Source organism: Dama dama, chromosome 5, assembly GCF_033118175.1.
Source record: "Dama dama isolate Ldn47 chromosome 5, ASM3311817v1, whole genome shotgun sequence".
NCBI classification, from domain to species: Eukaryota; Metazoa; Chordata; class Mammalia; order Artiodactyla; family Cervidae; genus Dama; species Dama dama.
The window spans coordinates 130,122,490-130,148,118 of NC_083685.1; the positions used below are offsets into that span (position 1 = coordinate 130,122,490).

Below are 25,629 nucleotides of genomic sequence, written 5' to 3' on the forward strand. Positions count from 1 at the left end.
AAAAATTATTGCTGTTGAGTTTGGTTCAGCACAGTATTTCTTTTAGGATAGAATTGCTTTTACTTTGTGTGCTTAAGAAAGGAGACCCAAGTTCTTCATGTTTTTTCTTAGTATTAGTTATATTCATAGAAAGCTTGATGATTTTTGCTGCCTTTGTTATGCTTTGTAATCATTTTGTTTTCCCTTTGTTGCAGGAAATTCTTTTTCCACTGTTTTTTTTGTTTTGGTTAATATTAATTAGCATGATGCATCCAAATAAGAAATATGAAGAAGTGCCTGATGTAGAACTCAGTGCCCTGGACGTGTCCATCCTTACCAGCGTGGTTCTTGGATTCACGCCCGTGACTAACATCACGAGGAGCGTCATGCAGAAGGCGTCTGTGGATCACCTTCATGACGGTACTGTGAACTGGCGTGGGTCCTGTCTGTTACAGCAGCCTCTTCTGTGTTGTGCTGTTTGCTTTATTGAGTAAATATCGTTGTTAACATTTAGATATATATCCTTTAACCGTAACAGAGTTTTATAAAAATGTTAATGTCATTTGATTCTGCTGGCCTTATGTTTCTTGTGAAACTTTCATTTATAGCATACTTTATGTTTTAATATTTTATATTTAATTTGTGGGTCATTTATAAAACAAGCATATTTGTATAGGATAAAAGAAGCAATATTGGGTTTAAATGTCAATTTTTATTCAAAGAAGAGTTGTGTCATAGTTACTAAAATACGTACTTATTTTCTGACAAGGATTGTGGAGTTTTCTTCTTAAGAAGGAATATTTGAAAATAAAATATCCATTTATTTATCAAGGAGTTATTTCATGGTTTCACTTTGAGATAGGTAAATGAACTACATATACTACATGTAAAGTATATGCTCTAATTTATCATGTTAATAGCTTATGTGTTACACTGACACATAACTTATGTATAGTCAAGTGAGAGCTAAGAAATAGTGTCTGTAAAATTGCACCACTTTAATATCTGTTACTTTTTAGTTTGGTTTTTAGAAGAGCTGTATTCATTTTCTAAGAAGTTAGAGCATTCAACAAATGCTTATAAAATACTACATCAAGTATAATGGCAAATTTGGTCTGTTGTATTATAATAAACTATTCATGTATTTGAGCTAATTTTGTTGTAATATTTTATAGTTGTAACTATTGAAGAATATGCAGATGAAAAAGAATTGGTAGCATCCAGTCTTTCCAAGTCCAGCACCTTTGTAGGCGTTGTGTTCAAAGACTTCATGTCCTATGAGCTCCGGTTTTTTCCTGATACAATTCCAGTATCTTCTGTTTATATGGATTCAAGAGGCAAGTAGCCCTAGTCAATGAAAATCAATTAAATGCATGTTTTTATTGCTCTTAGTTCAAATGCAAAATCTGATGGTGTCCTACATTGACATTTTCGACTATAATTATTCAGATCAGAAGACTGCCAACTCTAGCCTCAGAACATGTGTGTCTGCCCACGGCTCATGTATAATGTGAAGTGTAATTTACACTGTGCTTCCCCACTGGCTCGGGGGTTGAGAGTCCACCTGCAGTTCAATCCCCGGATTGGGAAGAGCCTCGGAGAAGGGCATGGCAGCCTGCTCCGGCATTCTTGTCTGAATTTTACCACGGACAGAGGAGCCTGGCAGGCTACAGTCTATGAGGTTGCAAAGAGCCTGATACTACTGAAGTGACTCAGCAGTCATGCACGCGTAATTTATATTAAACAATTTTATCTTGAGTTATATGACTTTCTAAGTCTATGTTCTTTTCTCCACATAATTGTTTTTGTACATGATATGGTACATATTTTAAAATCTCAAGTTCTTCCACCAATAAACTTTATTAATTCTATGTTTGAAACATGGAAAACAGCCTTCAATGCCTAAGCCTCTGAACAAATAATTATCAACCAAAAACATTTATTGAAACAATGTTACAGTCACTATATTAAGTATTATATTTGTGACTTGATTCCAAAAAGCCTTCAGATAATTTTTCTTTTTTTCTGTGGACCTGCCTTTGCATCTGGAAAGCTTTTAAAGCTGATAATTCATTGTAGAATGACTTACCTTAAGCCAGAAAAGTGACTTATTTTAAAAAACCTCATTGGAAGAGACCCTGATGCCGGGAAAGATTGAAGGCAAAAGGCGAAGGGGGCAGCAGAGCATGAGATGGTTGGATGGCATCACTGACTCAATCAATGGACACGAGTTTGAGCAAGCTCCAGGAGATAGTAGAGGGCAAAGGAGCCTGGCGTGCTGCAGTCCATGGGGCCGCAAAGAGTCAGACACAACTTAGCAACTAAACAGCAACCATTAATTTCTCTACTTCCATTTGTGTGCATTTACTACTCAGTATCCTAGCACATGTAACTCTTTGATTTCAAAAATTTCAAATGAACAGTGAGGGATGTGATAGACTTTGCCTTTGGAGGGCAATTGCTTCTTTTCTTTGCTTCTGTTAGAGATGGATCAGTTGTATCACTCTGGTAACCCTCTGGGTGCTGTCTCTAAGGAAAGCACTCATGTATTGTGCTGAACCTTACCTCTCACGTTGTTTCCTCCGTAGCTGGCTGTTCCCCATCATGTGATGCTGTCCAGTTCTGGACCTCAGGGTTCACGGTTCTGCAGGCCTCGATAGACGCAGCCATCATACAGGTAACGGTGCTGAAGGAGGGCAAGGGTTCATACCGTGCCCCGAGTCTTTACCATCAGAGTTCATTTCACTGCTGTCCCATGTACCAAATTATATCACTCAGGTCAGCTCCTTTACAAAACAAGAGACGGAAGAAGTCATATTTTCTGATTTAATTCTTTTGAAAGCCGCTTTTGTTTCATGGTCTCAGGCACGCTGTTCAGTGCTCTGTGCCCCTGTGTGATCCTGTCTGTGCTGTCTGCAGGCAGTATTTATGGAAGGTCTGTGTTTGCCGACTTTTCCCCTTGAATAAGAATAACTTAGTTTAAAGACGTTACCTTTATTATCTTAATCATAGTGATAGATTTTATTTTTTAACAGATATTTATCACTTGTCTGCAAAACACTGTTTCTCCATTGTGTACTGGTATCAGCCTGTTTAGTCTTAACACTTGGTGCTGTTGTTGTCTGCATTTTATTTATGCACTTAAAACACAGGAAGATGAAGTGACTTTCCAGACCTCAGTTGATTAGCAGCAAAGCTAATTCAGACTGTGGTTTTTGGGCTCTCATTTCTGTGTTTTAGTAATATACTGCCACTAACATTGTGTATAAATGTTGTATTTGCATTCTAAAGACCTGACCCAGTGTTTCTGCTTTCAGTAGAAACGAACAGCAGACCTTGGGTGGGAGCCCTGTCACTGTCAGTTGTCAGAGTGCTGTGCACACAGTGACTGCAGAAGTGATGCTCACTTGACAGGGTCGTTGTTAGAACCACAGGAGGTGATACGCAGAAGCGTCCTACAAGCTCTCACAGCGTGGTGTAAACGTATCGTAGATACAGTATTTAGTCACACACAAGCTCAGGCTAATGCCGGTGAAACAAATACAGGGCATATTGCATTGGTGGTGCTGAAGTACCTATTTGTGTTTTGGCCAAAGACCTTAGCTGTCCACAGCCCAGACCTCACCACACGACCAGGCGGAGCAGAGCTCCTGGTAGCCGTTCATGTGAACATTAGGTGGAGTGTGTCATGTGCATACATGGTTCTATGATCCTGTCTCTAAACACGTTGCATATGTATATTTTTTTTAAACAGTAGAAGAACCTACTACCTAAAAGAACATTTTTAAAAAAGAGAGTTATTCTTTCATGGCACTTGTCATCATCCTTTAACTCCTCAATTTTATAAACAGATATTTTTATTAAGATGCATATAGCTGTCACTAAAGATAGTTATTGTACAGTTTTATTTTCTTTGACAAATTATTTAATAAAAATGTGTGTACTTCCCAGTTTCAAACTTGAAACTTTCTGACATGCTTCCAGAAGGAGTGAAAGCGGTGTTCTGTGCAGTACCATGATACTGGGGTTGGCCACTTTATTTCTGGTGTGTAGTGTTTTGAGGGTTCTGTTTGCAGTGGGCTGTGGACTATCTTTGGGGATGTGATTGTCTCAATATTTCAGGGACTGCTCTCAGAGCTAAGTTAACTGAATGTGTTTACATTTTGATTGTAGATGAAGACCAATGTTTCTTTTTGGAAAGAGCTGGAGTCAACTAAAGCTGTTCTTATGGGAGAAACGGCTATTATAGAAATAGATACCTTTCCCCGAGGAGTAATTTTAATATACCTAGTTATAGCGTTTTCACCTTTTGGATACTTTTTGGCAATTCATATCGTAGCAGAAAAAGAGAAGAAGTTAAAAGAGTTTTTAAAGATAATGGGACTTCACGACACAGCCTTTTGGTATGTTACTAAAACTTTGTTATTTAGTGTGGCTAATAATTGTGTAAGTTCTGCAGATCTTCAGTACTGCAGTCTTGTTGCTCACCAGACTCGACGAGGTCCTGAACCTCTCTTTTTGCAGTTCCCACCTTTGTCATGGAGTTTGAGACTCGTCACAAAGCTCCAGCAGTTGATTGGCTTGTTCGAGCGTAAGGGAGGTGGGATTTGGGAAGCCCGTGTCAATATTATTTATTTAAGTTTTATTTTGTATTTTGTTTGATGAGGCCTGCTCCATGTATTTCAGTATATTTCTGTGTATAGAAAAACAGGAGATTGTAGAAAGTTAGAAATTAATCTCCTGTTACAGTCCTCCTCAAATACCGTAGCATGTTCATGTTGTTATGTTCATATACACAAACTGAAGTTTGTGTATATGGGCTTTTTCCCCCCTGGGAAAAGTTACTTTTGTGGATTTTTTAGGATGAAAATATGCAAATGATTGTTTCCAGAGAAACAAATGAAAGCATTTCAGCAATGAGCACGTTAACATTTTTGTACAATGATAATTCTATAGAGGCATGCGGTTTTATAAACAATTCCAAGTATGTTTTCTCTACTTGCCCCCCTATGCAGTAAGAACATTTATTTTGACCTCACTTTGGGGGAGATGTTAGTACTGTCAAATGTGAGTTGTTATTATCAACCATTTTATTCCATTTAGCTCAGTGCAGCAACTAAACCACTTTACATAATGGGGTTATTCCGTGTGACTTCATCTTTGCTCATTTCTTACTCCGAGGGTTTTACTAGTGGTTGGCCTCTGAGCCACACTGGAATATTAAATGTTTTGTGAGGAGACAGTAGCTGGAAGAATTTAGGCAGATCAGTTTCTCAGTGCCTCATTTCTGCCTCTGTAAAATGGTGGATTTACTTTTGGTAGTTTAGGTATCTTTTAGTCCTCTTTTGGTGGTTCTTATGATGCCGTACATTAAGTTACCTGCTAACTGGAAAAATAAAAGCAAAATAATAAACTGTGGGGCAATTCCCCTGAGCTCCGATTTGAGGAGAAACGTTGAGTCCTGTGATGAATCTATTGTTGATCTTGGTCTCATGTTGAGTTCCATAGTAATAACATTGTTGCCTCGCAGGGTGGCCTTTACAACCATCTAAAGTACCAAAAGCCATCACAGTTTAACTGTCGTGTGTACCATAGAGAAAATCACCAGTCATTAAACTCTTATGTATTTTAAGAAAATCAGAGTTGTGCATTTGTTGAACTTCTGAAAGTACTAGATTTAAATGAATCGTGATTTGCTATAAATCTGTAAGTTTTTTTTGACTCCTGGAAAGATAATCACCATTTTATCTCTATATGAGATGATAACTGGATAATTTTATCTACAGCTTAACCAGTACTATACTTTTCATTATGTACAAGAGCTTTAATTTTCAGTACATGAGCATACATAGAAATGAAGTGATTGGCTTAATTTTAAGAATGAAACAGCTAAAATAAAGCTGAAGTTTTGTTTAAAATGATTTTTTTTTAATTGTTAAGGCCTGTGTATTTAGCCATAACTGTGTCTGTGTTCCCCTTTTAGGCTTTCCTGGGTTCTTCTCTACGCAAGTTTCATTTTTCTCATGTCCCTTCTCATGGCAGTCATCGCAACAGCATCTTCCTTATTCGCCCAGAGTAGCTGCTTTGTGATATTTCTCCTTTTTTTCCTCTATGGCTTATCATCTGTAAGTACTTTTACTTGAAATGGGAATAAAGAACTATTAAAATATTTGATTAGTACAGTAAAGTCTTATTTTTTGGTTTACTTGCAGTCGACTTCCCATGCAAGACGGGATTGTTCCTTGGTTAATTCTGATGCATGAGTTGTATCATTGTACCTCCTCATTTTTAGGAAAGTTACAAAATATTCTCAAGTTTAAATTTAGCTAGTTTTCACATGATGTATTCCACACATTTCCTCTGAGTCTGTCTTTTATGATCTTCATATAACTGTGCTTATACACCATTAAGATGGTCTTGTACTAGACTCCGTTTTTTTTTGTTTTCGTGAAATCCTAAACATTTCCAGGTAATATTTTTTACAGGATGATGCTGCGTAAAAATGTGTCTTTGTAAATTTAATTCTTTGACAGTGTTGATACAGGTTGGGTATTTGGTTGAATGCTGGTTGTTCACGACCAGCTTTTGTTTGTTTTCTTTAAATTTGTATTTGGCTGTGCTGGATCTTATTGCAGCCTGTGGGGTCTAGTTCCCTGAGCAGGGATCACACCTGGGCCCCCTGCGTTGGAAACATGGAGTCTTAGTCACTGGACCACCAGGTGAAGCCCCCAACCTATTTCCTGTGGTCCTAGTTCCCATTCTGATTGGCTCACATGCCCATGCTGTATCAGTTGTGAAATATTTTGACTATCATCTCTGCTCTTTAACATGATAATTTATAAATAACTTGTATGTTAAAATGAATGTTGCTTAGTTGTGTCTGACTCTTTGTGACCCCATGGACTGTATAATTCTCCAGGCCAGAATACTGGAGTGGGTAGCCTTTCCCTTCTCCAGAGGATCTTCCCAACCCAGGGATCAAACCCAGGTCTCCCGCATTGTAGGTGGATTCTTTACCAGCTAAGCCACCAAGGAAGCCTGCCTCAAATAACGTGTATGCTTCTCTATATAGTTGCATGGTTTTTAACGGACTGTTTCTTATCAACATATTAAAAGATGGGTTCTCTATTTAAAAGCTTGTTGAGTTATTGTTTTGTTCATATTCAAACATATCTAACTGCAGAAACACCTGGTAGTTTTTGGTTTCTGTGGGGTTGAGATGATCATGTTTGCCTATTACATAGATAAAGAGCAGTTTTAAATCTTTGTCAGTTTATATTGTTAACATATAGCATTGTTTGTATGAAAATTAAATATCTCAGCATGACCTTTAGAAATTTGTTCTTTTTTAGTTGCTAAGACATGTGTGTCCAACTCTGTGGGACCCCAGGGACTATAGCTCACCAGGCTCCTTTGTCCTTGGTATTTCCCAAGCAGGGATATTGGAGTGGGTGGCCACTTTCTCCTCCAGGGGATCTTCCCAACCCAGAGATCGAACCCATGTCTCCTGCATTGGCAGATGGATTCTTTACCACTAAGCCACCAAGGAATTAATTAGAAATTAATTGAATTTTAGGGAATGTAGTTTCTAATGAAAATAGCTTGCTCTTTCACAAGCAAAAATTTAATCTTCTTTTCACATCAGTGTATATGAACAATGCATTAACATTAACATTTGTATCTTACAGGTATTTTTTGCTTTAATGCTGACGCCTCTTTTTAAAAAATCAAAGCATGTGGGAATAGTTGAATTTTTGGTCACGGTGGCGCTTGGGTTTGTTGGCCTCTTGGTGGTCCTCATGGAAAGCCTCCCCCGCTCGTTAGTGTGGCTCCTCAGTCCCTTCTGTCAGTGCACCTTCCTCATTGGCGTCGCACAGGTACGTGAAGTGTGTATCTTGCTTTCCCCAGATGCTTTCTTTCTCTCCACTTCGATGCAGCGCGTTTACTACCATGAATCCTACCTTTGGTTTGCAAAAGTTATTTACAATAAGCAAGAGAAAGGATGCTATTTGAAAACCGAAGTACTTTTATATTGATTTCATTTATATTTTCTCCATTTTTAGACTTTTCATTGTATGACCTTTTTAATCAACAAGCTCTCCACTTTTTGCTTTAGTGAAATTCAGTAGTCTGATTTATTGGAGCAACTCAGCTTGTTAGAAGTGACTGCTTAAAGCACCAGGTGGCTCAGTTGTCCAGAATTCACCTGCCAACACAGGAGACACAGGTTTGATCCCTGGGTTGGAAAGATCCCCTGGAGGAGGAAATGACAACCCCCTTCCATCCAGTATTCTTGCCTGGGAAATCCCATGGACAGAAGAGCCTGGCGGGCTACAATCCATGGAGTTGCAAAGAGTAGGACACGATTGAGCAACTTTCTTTTTCACTTTCATTGGTGTTTATAATGTGGTTTTTGTTAGTTTTTATAGAGCAGTGAGGTTCTAAGAAGAAAATTCTTACAAGAAGCTGCTTTATATATTAGAACATAAATTTGGTTAATGTGTAAAGAAGAAAAAAATGTGATTACTTCATATAAGAGATTATTCACACTGGCTGGATAGACTTCTGATTTGCAGGACTCGAATTGTTTGTGAATATCAGGTCTAACGGATGTGAATTATTTGAGACCCAAAAGCTGGTGTTGCATGTTCTGAGCGTCCACTGTGTCCCCCTTCACTGAGGAAGACAGGATTATAGATTCAGGGGTTTGTGTTGAGTGGGAGGGACTTTCAGTGCCACTTGACCCACCTTTGTTTCACGGGTGGGGATGCTGAACCCTCCGAAGTGCAGTTAGAGTCTTCCCCTCGTGGCGGGCCTGAGACAGGGTGAGACCTCAGTGCTGCTGTCCTTGCCCCGCTCTGTCAATACGTGTGCTTTGCATAATTCAGTAGCGGTGTTAATTAGTTACAGCATCTTCTCCCTTTTCAGGATTGAAAGGTGGTGACCATAAGTTTATCCTCTGATAACTTGTTTGACTTCTCTGGACCGTAAACCCTTTTGCTAACATGAGTTTTCGTTTCATTTGATAGCCATAGCACTAAAAAGACATGCTGCAAGAACTGACACACAGCTTTAAGAACATGATCAGAAAGGGTTGTCGTGATAAACTCGTATTTTGGTCCAGTTTTTATTGTTTTCTTTATGAGTTCATGTTACTCATTTGGCTAGACCATTTAATCTCCTAAGCAGCCCAGTTTCTTGACTCTGGACATACTGTTGGCTTTTGCTTGTTTTTGACCACTTTTGTATTATCGGGTGGGCATTTATGTTTTTCAGGTCATGCATTTAGAAGACGTTGATGAAGGTGCTTTATTTTCCAATTTGACTGAAGGCCCATATCCTCTAATTATCACTCTTATGATGCTGATACTTAACAGCATTTTCTACATCCTCTTGGCTGTTTATCTTGATCAAGTCATTCCAGGTATGCAGATAGTTACTGAATTTTACTTGAAAGATTTTCCAGGTTTTTGTCCACGTAAAGTTACCTTAATATTTTTTTCTTACAAGATTAATGGTTTATTGTTTTTGAGTTTTTTAACTCAGATTATGTTTACTCACTCATGTAACAGAGGACCTTTTTAATTGTCTTAAACGAGAAGGAAATCAATGGCTTCATTCAGAGTCCGGAGTGAGGGTGGGCTCCCAGTTGGTTGCCTGGCTTGGCTGTGTCATCAGGGTCCCACCTCTCCATGTGGCGGCTCCTGTCTCAGAGTCTGGTGGATTTACCTCCTGCTGCCTGCATGGGGTTGTGCTTCTTCATTCACGTCCAGTGGGAGAGGGACAGGGGCCTGTGCCCAGCAAGCCCTTCGCTTCTCTCTAGTTGGTACCTGCGCATGGCTGGAGCAGAGGGGTCACCAGAGCCTGCACGGTGCCCATCAGGTCCACTGGACTCTCTCTAGTTGGGAGCAGATCCCTCTGAAACATGGTCATGGGTGGGGGTGGGGAGCGTGTTAGAAGGGATGGGGAATGTTGGTTCCTTGGGGAGAACGGGAGAAAGTCCATCCGTGCCGTGGGCAGCCAGATCGGAGTCTCTTGTTCGTCCTGCCCTGTTACTCTCCTGCTGCTAAAAAGTCCTCTCTGTGAGCTGTAGCAGCCTTTCTGAATACTGCCTGCTCCCAAAAGACTGAGGTGATGCTGACTCAAGCTTCAGAATATCCCAGTGTACTCCCTTCACCTTCTGAACTCTGCTGAGCACTCGTGCCTCACATTGTACGCGGCGTGTTAGCCGTCAGGTACGTCCATGTCCTCATAATGAGGGAAGTCTCTAAGGCGGAACATGTGCTTGGCTTACCTGTTACATTCCGCGGACTCGCAGCAACCCTGAAACTTTATGGGCAGGAGTTATCTGTCAGTAAGACTTCTGTTTTCCCACATTGTTGACTTAGTAATTTATGTCTAAACTTTAGGCAGTCGCGTCCCACCCTTGGTGCCCCCATGGACTGTAGCCCGCCAGGCTCCTCTGTCCACGGGATTCTCCAGGCCAGAATACTGGAGTGGACAGCCATGCCCTCCTCCAGGGATCTTCCCGACCCAGGGGTTGAGCCCAGGTCTCCTGCACTGCCAGCGGATTCTTTAGTGTCTGAGCCCCCAGGAGGCAGCACCGGCGCCTGCCACGGGTCAGCCGCTGCGCCTGGTCACCGGTCACAGCGCAGACGGGGTCTTGTCCGCTGCGGCAGAGTCGCAGACTGCCTTTCTGATTTAAACACTAGTTTTCAGAAATAATTTGTTAGGATAACTCAGTTTTTGTTTTTTCTCTCTCTGTTTTTCAGGAGAATTTGGCTTACGGAGATCATCGTTTTATTTTCTGAAGCCATCATATTGGTCAAAGAGCAAAAGGAATTATAAGGAGTTATCGGAGGGCAACATGAATGGGAATGTCAGTTTTAATGAAGTTGTTGAGCCTGTTTCTTCAGAATTTATAGGAAAAGAAGCCATCAGGTATGATTTCATCTCTGGCAGTTTAGGTCTTAAGAACTGCTCATGGGACATGCCACATGTAAATCCTGTCTTTTATGTAATATATGTAAGCATGGTATCTTAGCAGATTTGGTACACATTTTGTGATTTTTAAAACAGTACCAAGGGCTAATTCTCTTTTAAGTTTTTATGTTCTTTGTAACCATTGAGAATAAGTTTGCTGCTAGGTTTGACACTTTACATTTGAATAGAAAATTTTTTAAGTAATAAAATCTAGTATTTATAAAATTAAGCCATTTTAAAATTTCTTCATTATGTAAATTAAGAGGGATTCCCTCATAGCTCGGTTGGTAAAGAATCTGCCTGCAATGCAGGAGACCTGGGTTCAGTTCCTGGGTTGAAAAGATCCCCTGGAGAAGGAAATGGCAACCCACTCCAATATGCTTGTCTGGAAAATGCCATGGACAGAGGAGCCTGGTAGGCTACAGTCCATGGGGTCGCAAGAGTTGGACACTACTTAACTACTAAAACCATGTAAATTGAAGCAATAGATACTAGTTTTCTATTTTTATTCGAGCTACATTGTCTGAGACGTGCCAGACATTAAGTTGTGCTGTTAATTTGATAGACCCTTAGAAACTGTAACATAATTAACTTGTCACACCAGCTTAAGTTCAGAGAACCAGAGAAATTCATAACTATTCCTTACTAGTTCAGTCAAAACCAAATTTAAAAAAAGGAGAAAGGGAAAAGAGAGAAAAGTGAAAGAAAAACTGGAGTATAGTTTGTGTTTTTTAAATTCAAGAAAAACATACACATGCAGAGGAGAGTTAGGTATTTAAGATGCAATCAGTGAACTGGTGGTAGACCTTCTTAAGAGTAAAAGTTAAACTAATGAGCAAGACCATTAATTCTTTAAAAAATAATGTAAAACATTTAAAGTGCAAGAAGAAAATCACTTCAAGACAGTTTGAAACGTGTACTGATGTGAAAAAGCATCTGATTTTTAATCTCCCTTAACTGATATGATAAGTATTAATTAATTACAAATGGAAAAGAATCAAATATGAAATAAGAATTTGCTTGAGTCAAATGTTTCAGTTTCTTTTTATAGGTTGGCTTATCATGAAAAATGAATGAATTACACTTAAAATGGAGAGAAGTAATATACTCTTTTCTTGTAGTTTCTTTAAAATACTTTTATTATTGTTGCCAGGTTTCTTTGGTTTATTGTTTTAGTAGGAAGATACTTTATTCCCATTAAATATGACAGCTTTGATTAAAAATATCATGCACAGGGACACACACTTGGAGATTGCTTGAAATACTTAAAGTAGTAACTGGTGTTTTTCAGAATCAGTGGTATCCAGAAGACCCACAGAAAGAAAGGTGAAAATGTGGAGGCTTTGAGAAGTGAGTAACTCCTAGTGTTCAGTCTGTAGGATTAGGGTACAAGTGGGAAATTTAAACTCCTTTACCACAATTTTCTATCTTTCCTCTAGAGATACTTTCTTTATGTGATTAGTGTTCAGAATAAAAGTTAACAATGTCAAGGTAGTAAAAGAAAAAAGTAATATCTACAAAGATGAAAAGTTGTCAATTCTTAAAACAAATCCGTGTCCTTTTTAATTTTTTTGTCATGCATGTGTATGCAGGGCTTCCCAGGTGGCGCTAGTGGTAAAGAACCTGCCTGCCAATGCAGGAGGCATAAGAGACTCAGGTTCGATCCCTGGGTGGGGAAGATCCCCTGGAGGAGGGCATGGCAACCCACTCCAGTATTCTTGCCTGGGGAATCCCATGGACAGAGGAGCCTGGTGGGCTACAGTCCATGGAGTCACAGAGTCGGACTCAACTTAGCGAGTCCAACAACAAAATGCTGTTGGTTAACTTCTAATTTTTGCCGATATTTTTAACATGCCTCTAAATACCTTTGGAAATAAACTTTTGTTCGTCTCTTTGTTTCAATTCCCTTTGTTTAGTCCTTAGTCGTGTCTGACTCTTCTGTGACCCTATGGACTAGCTCACTAGGCTCCTTGTGTCCATGGGATTTCTTAATACCCTCGGGAGTTCCCAAAAGGAAACCCTCCTCCCAATATTTTGTGCCCCCTCTAACTCTGTCAGTGTGACAAAAAAATAAAAGTTTATTTTGTGTTACCTTTTCTTACTATTCATACTATTGACTATAAGAAAGAATTATTGTTGTGTTACAGTATTAAATCTTACATTATTAAATATGATGGTAACTTCTGTCTTTAAATTTATTGACTTATTTCAAGATTGCTCAAGTATTATGATTTATCTTATTGTGCAAGACTCAGCAAATGAAGATCAATTTGAGCGTCCTTTTTTCCCGCACCAGGTCTGACCTTTGACATATATGAGGGCCAGATCACTGCCCTGCTTGGCCACAGCGGCACAGGGAAGAGCACCCTGATGAATATTCTGTGTGGGCTGTGCCCGCCCTCGGATGGTAAGAGTTTTCTGACTTAAGGATCTGTTAATTCGTTTTATTAGGGTTAGTAACTAAGGTACCGTGGTCATTTACTTATCCTTGAAATGTGTACTGATTGATTTTTGTCAGTGATTTGGTATCAACTTCTGTGTTCCTTTTTTCTCCTTTTTATTACACTCGTTTATTCTTCAGCAGAAAATAAAGATGATTCAGTCATATTTAAGTAAAAATGATCTAATTTTGTACCTGTTTTATCAGCTATTTTACTTGTGTTTATATTTATTGTTCATTGTCAAGGAAGGATAAACCAATTAATTGGAAATTAAATGAGGCCTATAGACGTTTTGGTTGAGAAAATGAAGATTTCTAAGTGAGCACCAGTAAGTTCAGAAGGAAAGAATGACAGATGTCAGTACACTCTCCTTAGAATTTTTAGAGCGATCCCTCAAACGTGTAACTGCTATATGTGGTTGCCGTATGTGGTTGTAGGTGAGAATTCAGTGCAGCAGCTCCGGTTTTCCAGAACCACGTGGAGCTGCAGGGCAGCAAATATTTCACTTTAGGAAAGGGCTGAGTTTCCGTGTATCGGTTCTGCATCTTTTTAGATGTGGTTTAACTTTGTTTCTAACTGGAGGATAACTGCTCCACAGTATTGTGCTGTCCTCTGCCACATATCAGCAGTGGTTTAACTTTTAAAATTAGTTTGATTTTGTCACTTATCTCTGTGTTACTCTCTGATGGTAATTATAATATCTTTCATTCATGTAAGGATTTATTATTTTTGGTACAATTTTCCACACTATCACATTGATTTAATAGTTCTTAAGTAAAGTGGTATATATTAATATTCAGCTTATAGGATAAGAAAGCTCGAATTTAGATCAAGTGATTTTCCCAAAGTCACGCAGCTGGTCAAGGGTAAATTTTAACTTCTTTGTTCTCTTTGCCACTGCATAGTGCCTAGAAATAGGGGAAAATTGTTGCTGGAATATTATTAATAGTGTAATTCATGCATCAGTGGATAATTATACTTAATGTTAAACCTCTGATTCCTTGCTCTCTCTGCTCTGTAATACGCCCTGAAAATGAAGGACAATTATAGGGAATATAAATGAGGCTGGAATATAAGTGGAAGCAGATCACCATTCGTATAGAAATTAGGGTGTGTTGTGTTTTCCAGATGTATACTAACTCTTATTTTATGTCTGTTATTAATACATACAAATAACTAAATTGTTAAATTATCATACGTATTGGTATTTATACTTGTTAGTATTTAAATATATTAAATATCAATAAGTATGTGATATTGATATTTATTGATATTTAATATATTTAATGTAAATATACTTATTGATATTTAATATATTTAATGTAAATGTATATTTTGCTTTTTAGGGTTCGCATCCATATATGGACACAGAGTCTCAGAAATAGATGAAATGTTTGAAGCCAGGAAAATGATTGGCATTTGTCCACAGCTAGACATACACTTTGATGTCCTGACGGTAGAGGAAAACTTGTCCATTTTGGCGTCTATCAAAGGAATACCAGCCAACGATGTTATACAGGAAGTATGTTATCTGTGTAGAAACCTTCACTCTCTCTCACTGTAAATTAGTAACCTTTTGCAGTAATCTGTGTAATGAAAATATGCTTGAAAATGTAAATATAAAAACCTCTTCTGAGCCAGTGAGCAGAAAGTCAACGTAAAGAATCAGATGGAACTTGGAGCAAAAGTTGCAGCACATAGAAAAGTCCTCATTCCGTCTGGAGGACTCCAGTCTCTCCATGTGGGTGATTCTTTTCTTTTCACTTCCACCTGCTTCGCCTGCCCAACAGACACATACACACGGAGCCTTTGCACTGACCCCGTTTTCCCCACTAGCCAGGGGTCACCGAAGTAAAACAGGCCCTCCCATCAGCAATCTTTTTTATTTCAAAATTATTGGTGGGTATGTGTCAAAACTGGGCTTCTCCTAGTGGCTCAGCAGCAGAGAATCCGCCTGCCAATGCAGGAGACACGGGTTCCATCCCTGGGTCGAGAAGATCCCCTGGAGGAGGAAGTGGCAACCAACTCCAGTATTCTTGCCTGGAGAATCCCATGGACTGTGGCCCACCAGGCTCCTCTGTCCGTGGGATTGCAGAGTCAGACGTGCCTTAGTGACTAAACAACAGCAGTATATCAAAATTAAAGTCTGTACCAGGAGAACATTTTAAAGGTTGATATTAAATTGGAGCACTTAAAAACTAGTGTTGATAATTATGTACATGATGAGATGTAAAAAACGTTTATTCACACTTTTCTTCATAGGTGCAGAGAGTCTTACTGGATTTAGACATGCAGGCTATCAAAGATAATCAGGCTAAAAAGTTAAGTGGTGGCCAAAAAAGAAAACTGTCTTTAGGAATTGCTGTTCTCGGGAACCCAAAGGTGAGCAGATAATAGTGTTGTTGATGAGATAGTTTTAAATTAATTTGAATAAAAAAGCAAGTTGTAGAAATATATACATAGACACAGTATATGAAACATACATAAAATGCTATACATTATTATGAATGTAATTATAATAATAAAGTTTTAAAACTGAAGTCAGAAAGATACACAACCTCTTGAAGACAGTGGTCATCTCTCAGAAGGGGAAGGGGTCAGATGGACTCCACTTATGTCTGCAGTGTTTTATTTCTCTAAAAAAGATCTGAAGTAAAATAACATGTGTTAAATTTCAGTGGTGGCTGTAAAAGTACTGTTCTATTACTCACTGCAGTCTTCTGTACATTTGTTACAGTTACAGTGATACTCTAATAATAAAGACAGAACAAAGGAATCGCTGTCTCTCACTGTTCTGTGGACTTGCTTTGTCTGTGTCTGTTCTGTGCTATTCTCAGTCCTGTGGAAGCTGAGCGGGGCTGGGCCCTGTGTCAGAAGGCTGCCAGGTGCTTGCCTGCAGCCAGGAGCCCCGGGGTCCCCCGCCCGGCCCTGTTAACCCCGCTGCTGTGGCCGGGGGGACCTGGGGTCCCAGCTGATGGCAGTCGCTCTTCCAGTCCCCACCACCATGTTTCTGAAGTGAAAGATAGTCCTGAACTGCTTTCCTTGAGCTAATGTGGAACATAATTCTCTAATGAGCAGTTGTCACCTCTACAAAATTTACCTGTCTAGCCAAAAGCAATACACCCAGTGTTGTTTTTCAGTGTTTTGTTTCTGTTTATTTATCTGATTGTTATTATACTTAGGACTTATATATTACAGACACTAGTCTTTTAAAATTAAAACCTAAGAAAGGAGTCACATGCCAAACTGATCACTTTTTAAGTTGATGCTAAGTCAGGTGTGAGTGGAAAACTCAGACCTAGTGCATTTTAATACAGTGACTAAATGGGGAGGCATTTCGGGGTCCACATAGATTGTATATACTTTCGTTTTCCTGAGGCTTCCCTATCTCCCCACCCCTTTGCATGCAGGTGCTGCTGTTGGATGAGCCAACAGCTGGAATGGACCCGTGTTCTCGTCATATTGTCTGGAATCTTCTGAAATACAGAAAAGCGAACCGGGTGACAGTGTTTAGTACTCACTTCATGGATGAAGCCGACATTCTCGCTGGTGAGACTTTTTAACTTGATTTTTTAAAGGATGAGGTCCTGGGCCCAAATGGGAATTAGACATAGAAATGCTAAATTCTGAGGAATAAATACATTGTGCTTTCTTCACCAAAAAGGTATTATTATACTGCTTTTAAAATCACATGTTTTTGTGTTGGGGGCGAGCCCCTGACCCTCCAGGTTCGGTAATCACCACGAAAGCTCATAGGCCCCCGCACAGTCCCACTCCTGGCATGAGTAACTGCGGTGCAGCGGACCCGGCGCAGGGCAGGGTCGGCAACGCGCAGAGGCTTTGCCCGCCCAGCGTGGGAGCCAGACACACTTCCCGGGGCCCCTCCCACAGAATCGCCCGGGGTGCACTCAGTTGTTCCCACGTGTGGAAAGTTGTTGTAATAATGTAGTGATAATTAATGTGATAATTTACTGTATTAACATTGGTGTCTCATAGGATAATCCAGAAAATGTAAACACTAGTTATTAATGCTGTCACAGATGGTAAAATTGAAACGCCAATCTCTTTTTGCAGATAGGAAGGCTGTCATATCACAAGGAATGTTAAAATGTGTTGGTTCTTCAATTTTTCTCAAAAGCAAATGGGGAATTGGCTACCGGCTGAGGTATTGTTCCTTTTTTTTTTTTTTTTTTAATTATTTTTATTTGTTTATTTAATTTTTGCTGCAGTTGAATTTAATTTTGCAGCAGGAAAGCCTGCTGTGCGGGCTTTCCCTATTTGCGGCAAGCAGGGGCTACTCTTCACTGCAGTGAGCAGGCTTCTCATTGCCGTGGCCTCTCTTTTGCAGAGAGCAGGCTCTAGGGTGCTCAGGCTTCAGGAGTTGCGGCTCCCAGCCTCAGTGCAGGCGCCTTAGTTATGACGTACGTGGCTTAGTTGCTCCCGGGCATGTGGGATCTTCTCGGATCAGGGATCGAACCCGTGTCTCCTGCTTTGGCAGGTGGGTTCTTTACCACTGAGCCAGCAGGGAAGCCCTATGGCACTTGTTTTGCTTAAAGCATTCAGCATTTACTTTGGGCTGTTCAGAGTCATTGTGAGAAATCATGGTTTTGGGTTTTCTCTAGCATGTATGTAGACAGATCCTGTGCCGCAGAATCTCTCTCTTCTCTGGTCGAACAACACGTCCCTGCGGCCACCGTGTTACAACAGAGCGAGCAGCAGATAGTGTACAGCTTGCCTTTCAAGGACATGGACAAGTTTTCAGGTATTCCCTCTTCTGGCTTCATGGTCACTGAACTCGGGTCCCGCTTGGGGGACCAGCTCTCTGAATCTACTTGGTGTTTTACTTGGTTTATTTTCTGTGTAACATTTACACGCTTCCAGGTACCCAGAGTTAATATTCTGTTTCTGCTTTATTTTACTTTTAGAAACCAGAAATGCTGTAAGCCAGCGTTTCTTTTTTTTTTTTATAAATGTCATGTAAGAAATTCCTAACTAGTATGTTAACTTACATAAATAATTGTTTGCGTTGTCAGGAAAGAAACTGCCCCCTTTGTTTGTAGGTCCCCTGGGAATAAGAATATAAATACACACACATATATATATACACACATGCACACAAATACGTACACACATACATACACACATGCACACAAATCTGGACACACATATACACACATGCAAATGTGTATGCACACAGATGTATACACACATACCCACACACACACACACACACACACACACACACAAATGTGTACACACATATACGCACATGCACGTGTGTATATACACAAATGTGTACACATACAGATATACACACACACATATATGGTTGTGTAAATCCTCAAGTGCCTTTCCAGTTTCATGATTTCATAATGAATTACATTATTATACAGTAAATCCTTGAATTATCTTATTTGTAGCCTTAATTTTCTGCATTCTGATGAGGAACTCAAACTCAGTCTCCTTTATCTGTTGAGGGATCTCTTAATAACCATAAGGATATTACTGCTGAAGATAAGTTATACAGAAATCCCATAGCATTCCTATAATTATATAGAAACTTTCTATGTTAGCTGAATTAGGTTGAAGGAAAGGAATCACTAATTAACTGAAGTATACATGTCAACTTAGTGTACTCTGCCTATCATTCTGTCTGTAAAACATTCCTTAGTTTAAATTTATGTCATGGTTCACATCTAATAGGTACATGTCCCTAACAAGCATTCTGTGGGGTCGTCAGCAATTTCTAGGAATGTTGAAGGGGCTCTGAGACCAGGAAGTTTGGGAACCAAGGTGGCAGCGCAGTAAATTCAGTCGTTTTCTACTTTTGAAGGACGTTTTGGAATCATTCATGACCGTATGCTTAGCTATACAAAGTTCTTTCATTTTTTTCCTTTTAGGCTTATTTTCTGCTCTAGACACTCATTCAAACTTAGGTGTTATTTCTTATGGTGTCTCCATGACGACTTTGGAAGATGTATTCTTAAAGCTAGAAGTTGAAGCGGAAATTGACCAAGCAGGTAAAAACAAATAGAACAAAACATTTTAGGCGGTGATCCCGACAGTGACTGTGTAAGCATGTGGGATGTATGTTTGGGGAAGGAAAGGGCAGGAGTAAACAGGTAAATAAGTAGCTCAGATGTTTGTGGACAGTGGTAGGCGCTGTGAAGGAAACAGTGGGGCAGTCTGGGGAGGCAGGTAACTTAAATTGTATCTCAGGGGAACATGAGGAGATGATACTTAAAAGTGAGATCCAGAGGCAGGAAAGATAAGGTTTTACTGAAGAGTCTTCTAGGAAGAGGGAGTTGCTGCCCTAGTGATCTTGACTGAGGACTGGGTTGGATGTTTTTGGTGACAGAGGAGGGCTGCCAGAGAGCCAGGGCGAGCATGGCCGTGAGGAGCTCGGAAGTGCAGGCCAGGGAAGGACATGTGTAGTCTCCAAAGGTCTGCAGGAGCATTCCGTTTGTCTCTGTACTGTGTAATGTGAAGCATGCAGAGAGTTCTAGAGCAAAGGGGTGACATGATCTGATGCATATTTTCAACAAGCGCGTTCTGGCTGTTGGATGACCGATGGATTGTGAAAGAGGTCTGGAAGCAAAAAGAGTGGTCGGGAAGCTGTTACCGCTGATCCTTGTTTGAACTTGGATGGCTGTGAAAACTGGGAAATACGAACAGATTTGGGTCGTGTTAGGGGCACTGGTGGTGACCTGCTGCTGGGCTCGTGTCTGGGGTTGGGGGAGGGCAGAGTCAGGAAAGCATCTAACCTTTGAGCCTGAGAACTGGAAATGGAATCGCTGTTTCCTGACAAAAGGGGAACAGCCAGTTCCTGGAAAGAAGGATTCCAGGTGTGATTTCTGTTGTGTTGTTTGAGATGCTTGGTAGACATCCCCGTGGAGCTGCCCATGGGCTGTGATGCACATGCTTAGAGCTAAGAGAGGGTGTTAGGGCTGAAGACACATACTCTGCGGTCACTTGTGTATACACGGCCCTGGGGGGGTCAGGTGTGGCCCCTTAGACACAGTAGAGGGGCCGCCCGAGGGTGCGCAGTGAAGGGCAGGAAGCGCTGGCCAGGAAAGCACCATTATTGCACTTTCTTTCTTCACGAGAGGAGAGGCGGGAGCCAGGACCACATGGTGTTTAAGGAAAGAAGGCGGTCACTTCTTGCGGATCGCTGTGAGAATTGGGTGATAACAGGAGGGGTGATTTTGGTAACATGGAAGACAGAGAAACCTGGAAGTGTGGAAGCCAGTCATGACCTTGAGGTACCGTCAGTGGCGTGGCTGAGATGAGTGTGTCTCAAGGTGAGGCTGAGAGTGGAGGATTGATGGGCTGCAGGGCGGGCGTGGGGTGGTCCCCGGAGTGAAGGAGACAGGCGTGGTCCTCTCGGTCATGGAGGAAGGTCACTTTATGACGAGAACATGGTGTCAGACTGTAGTCTTGTTGTTTGTTTTTTAGTTGGAGGAAAATGGCATCACGGTGTTGTTTGTCCCTGCTGTACGTGAGGCAGATCGGCTGTGAGCGCGTGTGTGCCCCCCCTGCCTCTGCGTCCCACCCTCTCGGTCGTCACGGAGCCCTGAGCCGGGCCCCCGTGCTGTGAGCGCCTCCCACTCGCTGCCTGTTTGCACATGGCAGCGTGTGCACGTCCAGCTGCTTTCTCATTCGTCCCTCTCTCTCCTCCCCCCACTGTGTCTGTAAGTCCGTTCTTCACACTAGATTGTGATTAGGGAGGGAACGCGCACAGGAAATCTCAGATCTCAGACACTTGGAGGGGTGTGGGCATGCGTCGTGTGATGGAGTGGAGCGGAGACACAGGTGTGGGAGCAGAGGAGACAGGGACGGCAGGATGCGGTGCGCTGTCGTGAGCAGGTGTGGGCCTGAGGCTGACAGCGTGATGGGGAAGGCGCCTGTGTGTGTGGCGCTCAACAGCTTGAGGGACACGACACAGCTTCCAGAGAACGTCTGTGTCGTGGGAATGAAGCTGAGGCCTGTGCCCTGCTCAGGTATCAGTGGCTTTTTCTACAGCGCCTTTAACTCCTTCTTCATGCGGAAGCCAGTTTTCATCTCCTTTTATTATTTTTCACCTCTTTTAAGTGGAATCACTCTTTAGAAAGTCACATATCTTGATTTTTATCCCCATCAAGACGTTTCACCTGGTTTCAGTCTATTGGCATCAACCATATAATGTGTCTCTTAATTATATATATTCTGGTTTCTTTTACTTAATATGATGCTGTAAGATCAAGCTACTATAGTTATACAATAGTTTGTTCACTTCTGTAGCTTTACACTGTTCTGTTACAGGTAAGCTTCATGGCTTTTTATTCTTTCACCTGTTGACAGACATTTGGGTTCCGTCCCACGTGTGGCTGCTGGATAGGGCACTGGCTACGGATGTTCTTGTCCGTGTGTTTCTGTGAACCTTTGCACCTTGTTCTGTTGGGCTCCTACCAGAGAGGGCACGTCCTGGTCATGAGCTGTGCACACGTTCAGTTTCGATCATGTTGACAAAGTCCATGACAGCCCCTCCGTCCCGTGTCGCTGCCCGCCAGCTGTGTGCTTCTGTGAAGTTTACATGCTTCAGGAAGGTTTCCATCTTCCTAAGGGCGATGACGTAACTTTCCATCCTTCTGTTTCGGCACATAGATTACAGCGTGTTTTCTCAGCAGCCGCAGGAGGAAGAGTTGGACTCAAAATCCTTCGACGAGATGGAGCAGAGCTTGCTTATTCTCTCCGAAAGCAAGGCTGCCCTGGTGAGCACCAAGGGCCTCTGGAGGCAGCAGGTGTCCACCGTCGCCAGGCTTCACTTCCTCAACTTGAGACGCGAAAGCAAGTCCCTGAGATCTGTGTAAGCACAGTCACTCTCCTGCCTGAGGAGCTGGAGTGTTTATTTTTTTTCTTTTTTTATTTTTTTAATTGGAGGAACATTGCTTTACAGTGTTGTACTGGCTTCTGCTGTACAACAGACCGAGGCAGCCCTAAGTGCACATAAGTCCCCTCCCTCCAGGCCACCCCTGCATCAGCCATAAAAAAGAGCACAGTCACTTCTAGTGAGGCGGGTGAGCCTACAGCCTGTCACGCAGAGCGAAGGAAGCCTGAAAGAGAAAAGCAAGTAACGCTACTAACACATGTCTGTGGAATGCAGAAACATGGGACAGATGGACCTACTTACAAGGAGGGAATAGAGACACAGACGCAGAGGACGGGCCTGTGGACACAGGGGGACGGGGGGCGAGGGGAGAGATTAGCCTCGACATCACGCGCTCCCTTGGGAAACTGAGAGCTGTGAGAAGTGTCTTTTTTAAATGAGTACCTTTTAACTGTCACGGGAAGGAAGATTATTTTGTAGATTTACATGTTAATATGCCTTCAACTGTATATTTTTTTTTTCCTTTCAGGTTGCTTCTACTTTTAATTTTTTTCACAGTTCAGATTTTCATGTTTTTGGTGCATCACTCTTTGAAAAATGCCGTGGTTCCCATCAGACTTGTTCCAGACTTATACTTCCTTAAACCCGGAGATCAACCTGATAAATACAGAACCAGTCTGCTCCTTCAGAACTCCACTGGTGAGAGTGTGTGCAGGCTTGTGAGCCTGTGCTTGTCGGGTCCGGGGTGAGGGGTGGACATAGGTCGGAGGTTTGGGTTTTAGAAATGTACCAAGATAAAGGCATGGTCTGTCTGCACAAACCTAACGTTAAATAAAACCCCTCACTGATGCTGAGTAATAGATTAATGAAATTCTGGTTTAAGTGTTCAGTTCAGTTCAGTCGCTCAGTCGTGTCCAACTCTTTGCGACCCCATGAATCGCAGCACGCCAGGTCTCCCTGTCCATCACCAACTCCCGGAGTTTAGTCAAACTCATGTCCATTGAGTCAGTGATGCCATCCAACCATCTCATCCTCAGTTATCCCCTTCTCCTCCTGCCCTCAATCTTTGCCAGCATCAGGGTGTTTTCAAATGAGTCAGCTCTTTGCATCAAGTGGCCAAAGTATTGGAGTTTCAGCTTTAACATCAGTCTTTCCAGTGATAAAATATTTTGATTTATGTTGTTTATACTCATAAAATTTCCTTTTTTAAGAGTAGTGGCATTCTCAGAGCAGTGTAATTCATCTCAAAAGTTTATAATGAGCAAAACAAACTTCAGAACTTGAAAACTCTTTACAAAGAGTTACGGCATATAATATTTAATGCAGTTACATATCTACGAAGAAGTGTTTAAACAGTTTTTAAGGACTATCTGAAAAATTAGAATAAAGGACAATTGTCATGGAAATCTCTATAATCAAATACATTATTTGTAGTGGATATTTTTGGATTTGTTGTTGATTATTTTTAATCACATAAGTATCAAATATGAAAGAAAACTTAAAACCCATGGCTTTGAGCAAAGCTCAGAATAAAATTTTAAAAACCTGATAATAAGACTTTGGTTTTCAAACTGTTAAAACCGAATTCAGAATTTGACATGAATTAGATGTTTCTACAACATCTCCTATCTGTGTAGATGGTTTATAGTCCCAGGGTTCTTGAGGAGGAAGTTAAAGTGAGCTAACAAAACAAATTTTCAATAAAACACAGGCCGCTTCATTGCTTATCTTGCTGAAACATGCTGGAGAGTTGCATTTCTTGTATCCCTTCTACACTCGCAGATCCTCTGTAGTTTAACACTTCCCAGCACTTCACCTATATTCTAATATCTTTTCTTTTTGATTCACTATCAGCTGAAAACTTATGCCCTGCATTATAATCACAGTTTGGAATGATTACAGATGACTGTTAAAATCCTCACTCCTAAATTCTAGCTCTCTGTTTATGATGTAACCTCTCTTCTTTTGGAGGAAGAAGGTCCATAGTGATAGAAAACACACTTGAGTAGAAAACGTTATGTTTTTTCATTTCTTTCATTAAAATTCTTATTTTGGTTTTAATATCCATTTCATGTTGCTGAAATGCAGTACCACATGGAGCCTTATACTCTGACGTTGTGACCATTTTTTGGTATTTGAGGAATCATGTGTCATCTCAACTATTTCTGGCTGGATTTCACTCTTACTGATCTCCAAAAATTATAGTATTTTCAAGGTTTTGTCCCATTTGATATTTTAAATATATCTAGAATTACTTACTCCTGTCTTATCAGTCTACCTATCTGTCTATCCACGTATCTGTCCCTCCACCCAGCCATCTATCTGTTGGTCTATCTCGCTGTCGATCTCACATCTCCCAGGCCTTGCCGTTGGTCCTAAAGTTTCATTTCCTCTAGGAATCACGGCCTCTGAGTCTGTGTATTGAGGGGTACCCTACCTTCCTCACGAGGCTTTCTGTATCACAGGTGATGCAGTGCTGTCTCGAGAAGACAGAACCGCTCTAGCACTCAGAGATGGGAGGTGGTTAACACACTGGAGTCGAGACCGTGTCCCTGGAAGCACCCATCTCTCTGACACTAAAATGCGTGTGATTAATGCAATGGATTAGAGAAGAGAACATATCCCTGGAAGTGCCTGTCTCTGTGACACTAAAATGCGTGTTGTTAACACACTGGTTTAGGAGTAGAGAGTATATCCCTGGAAGTGTCTGTGTCTCTGACACTAGAACACTTATTATTAACACACTGGATTAGGAGTAGAGACCGTGTCACAGGAAGTGCCCGTCTTCCTGACATTGAAACGCATGTTGTTAACACACTGGATTCGGAGTAGAGATCGTATCACAGGAAGGGCCCTTCTGTCTGACTCTGAATCACGTGTTAACGCACTGACTCAGGAGAGACCGTATCCCTGGAAGCGCCCGTCTCTGACACTAAAGCGCATGCTGTTAACACACTGGATTAGGAGTGGAGACTGTATCCCTGGAAGCACCCGTCTCTGACACTAAAACACTGAGTCTGAGTGGCTGAGTTTGAGCCACCAGCCAGACCGCTCAGTCACCCATAGCGTTTTCCTTTGTTTGGTTTTGGTTCTTCTCAAATTCACACTCATTTTCCTTGAATCCTGGCCTTTCCGGTGATGGACAGAGAACTGTTCCCACTCCCCAGGTGTTATGGTACAGGCTAGGCTTCGGGTGGGACTCAGCATCTCCCTTTGGCTCCCGGCATCCTGAAGACTGTAGATGGAGACCTGCATCTGAGGTCACTGTCTGAAGGCCACTGACGTCCGTACAGTCTGTTCAGAACACACAGCAGCCCCCAGGTGGGGTGTTACTAACCCCGCCCCTGGCTTCTGCGTCTC

The 25,629-nt window shown here is 41.3% G+C and overlaps 1 protein-coding gene across 5 annotated transcripts in view; it reads left to right on the forward strand.

Moving 5' to 3' along the window:
• ABCA5 (ATP binding cassette subfamily A member 5) overlaps nucleotides 1-25,629 on the forward strand; it is a 54,177-nt gene that overhangs the window by 12,003 nt on the left and 16,545 nt on the right. For all 5 annotated transcript variants that reach the window (XR_009693118.1, XM_061144992.1, XM_061144994.1 and 2 more), the window contains 18 exons: nucleotides 195-399; nucleotides 1,155-1,316; nucleotides 2,568-2,656; nucleotides 4,153-4,382; nucleotides 5,963-6,104; nucleotides 7,668-7,856; nucleotides 9,256-9,403; nucleotides 10,752-10,920; nucleotides 12,254-12,312; nucleotides 13,259-13,369; nucleotides 14,750-14,925; nucleotides 15,666-15,785; nucleotides 16,814-16,952; nucleotides 17,478-17,568; nucleotides 18,026-18,165; nucleotides 19,304-19,423; nucleotides 22,047-22,248; nucleotides 22,799-22,968. Coding sequence is in view for 4 of the 5 variants with exons in the window: in XM_061144992.1 (XP_061000975.1) it covers nucleotides 195-399; nucleotides 1,155-1,316; nucleotides 2,568-2,656; nucleotides 4,153-4,382; nucleotides 5,963-6,104; nucleotides 7,668-7,856; nucleotides 9,256-9,403; nucleotides 10,752-10,920; nucleotides 12,254-12,312; nucleotides 13,259-13,369; nucleotides 14,750-14,925; nucleotides 15,666-15,785; nucleotides 16,814-16,952; nucleotides 17,478-17,568; nucleotides 18,026-18,165; nucleotides 19,304-19,423; nucleotides 22,047-22,248; nucleotides 22,799-22,968 (2,662 nt within the window). In the remaining variant the exon portion in view is untranslated. The remainder of the gene's footprint in view (nucleotides 1-194; nucleotides 400-1,154; nucleotides 1,317-2,567; nucleotides 2,657-4,152; nucleotides 4,383-5,962; nucleotides 6,105-7,667; nucleotides 7,857-9,255; nucleotides 9,404-10,751; nucleotides 10,921-12,253; nucleotides 12,313-13,258; nucleotides 13,370-14,749; nucleotides 14,926-15,665; nucleotides 15,786-16,813; nucleotides 16,953-17,477; nucleotides 17,569-18,025; nucleotides 18,166-19,303; nucleotides 19,424-22,046; nucleotides 22,249-22,798; nucleotides 22,969-25,629) is intronic.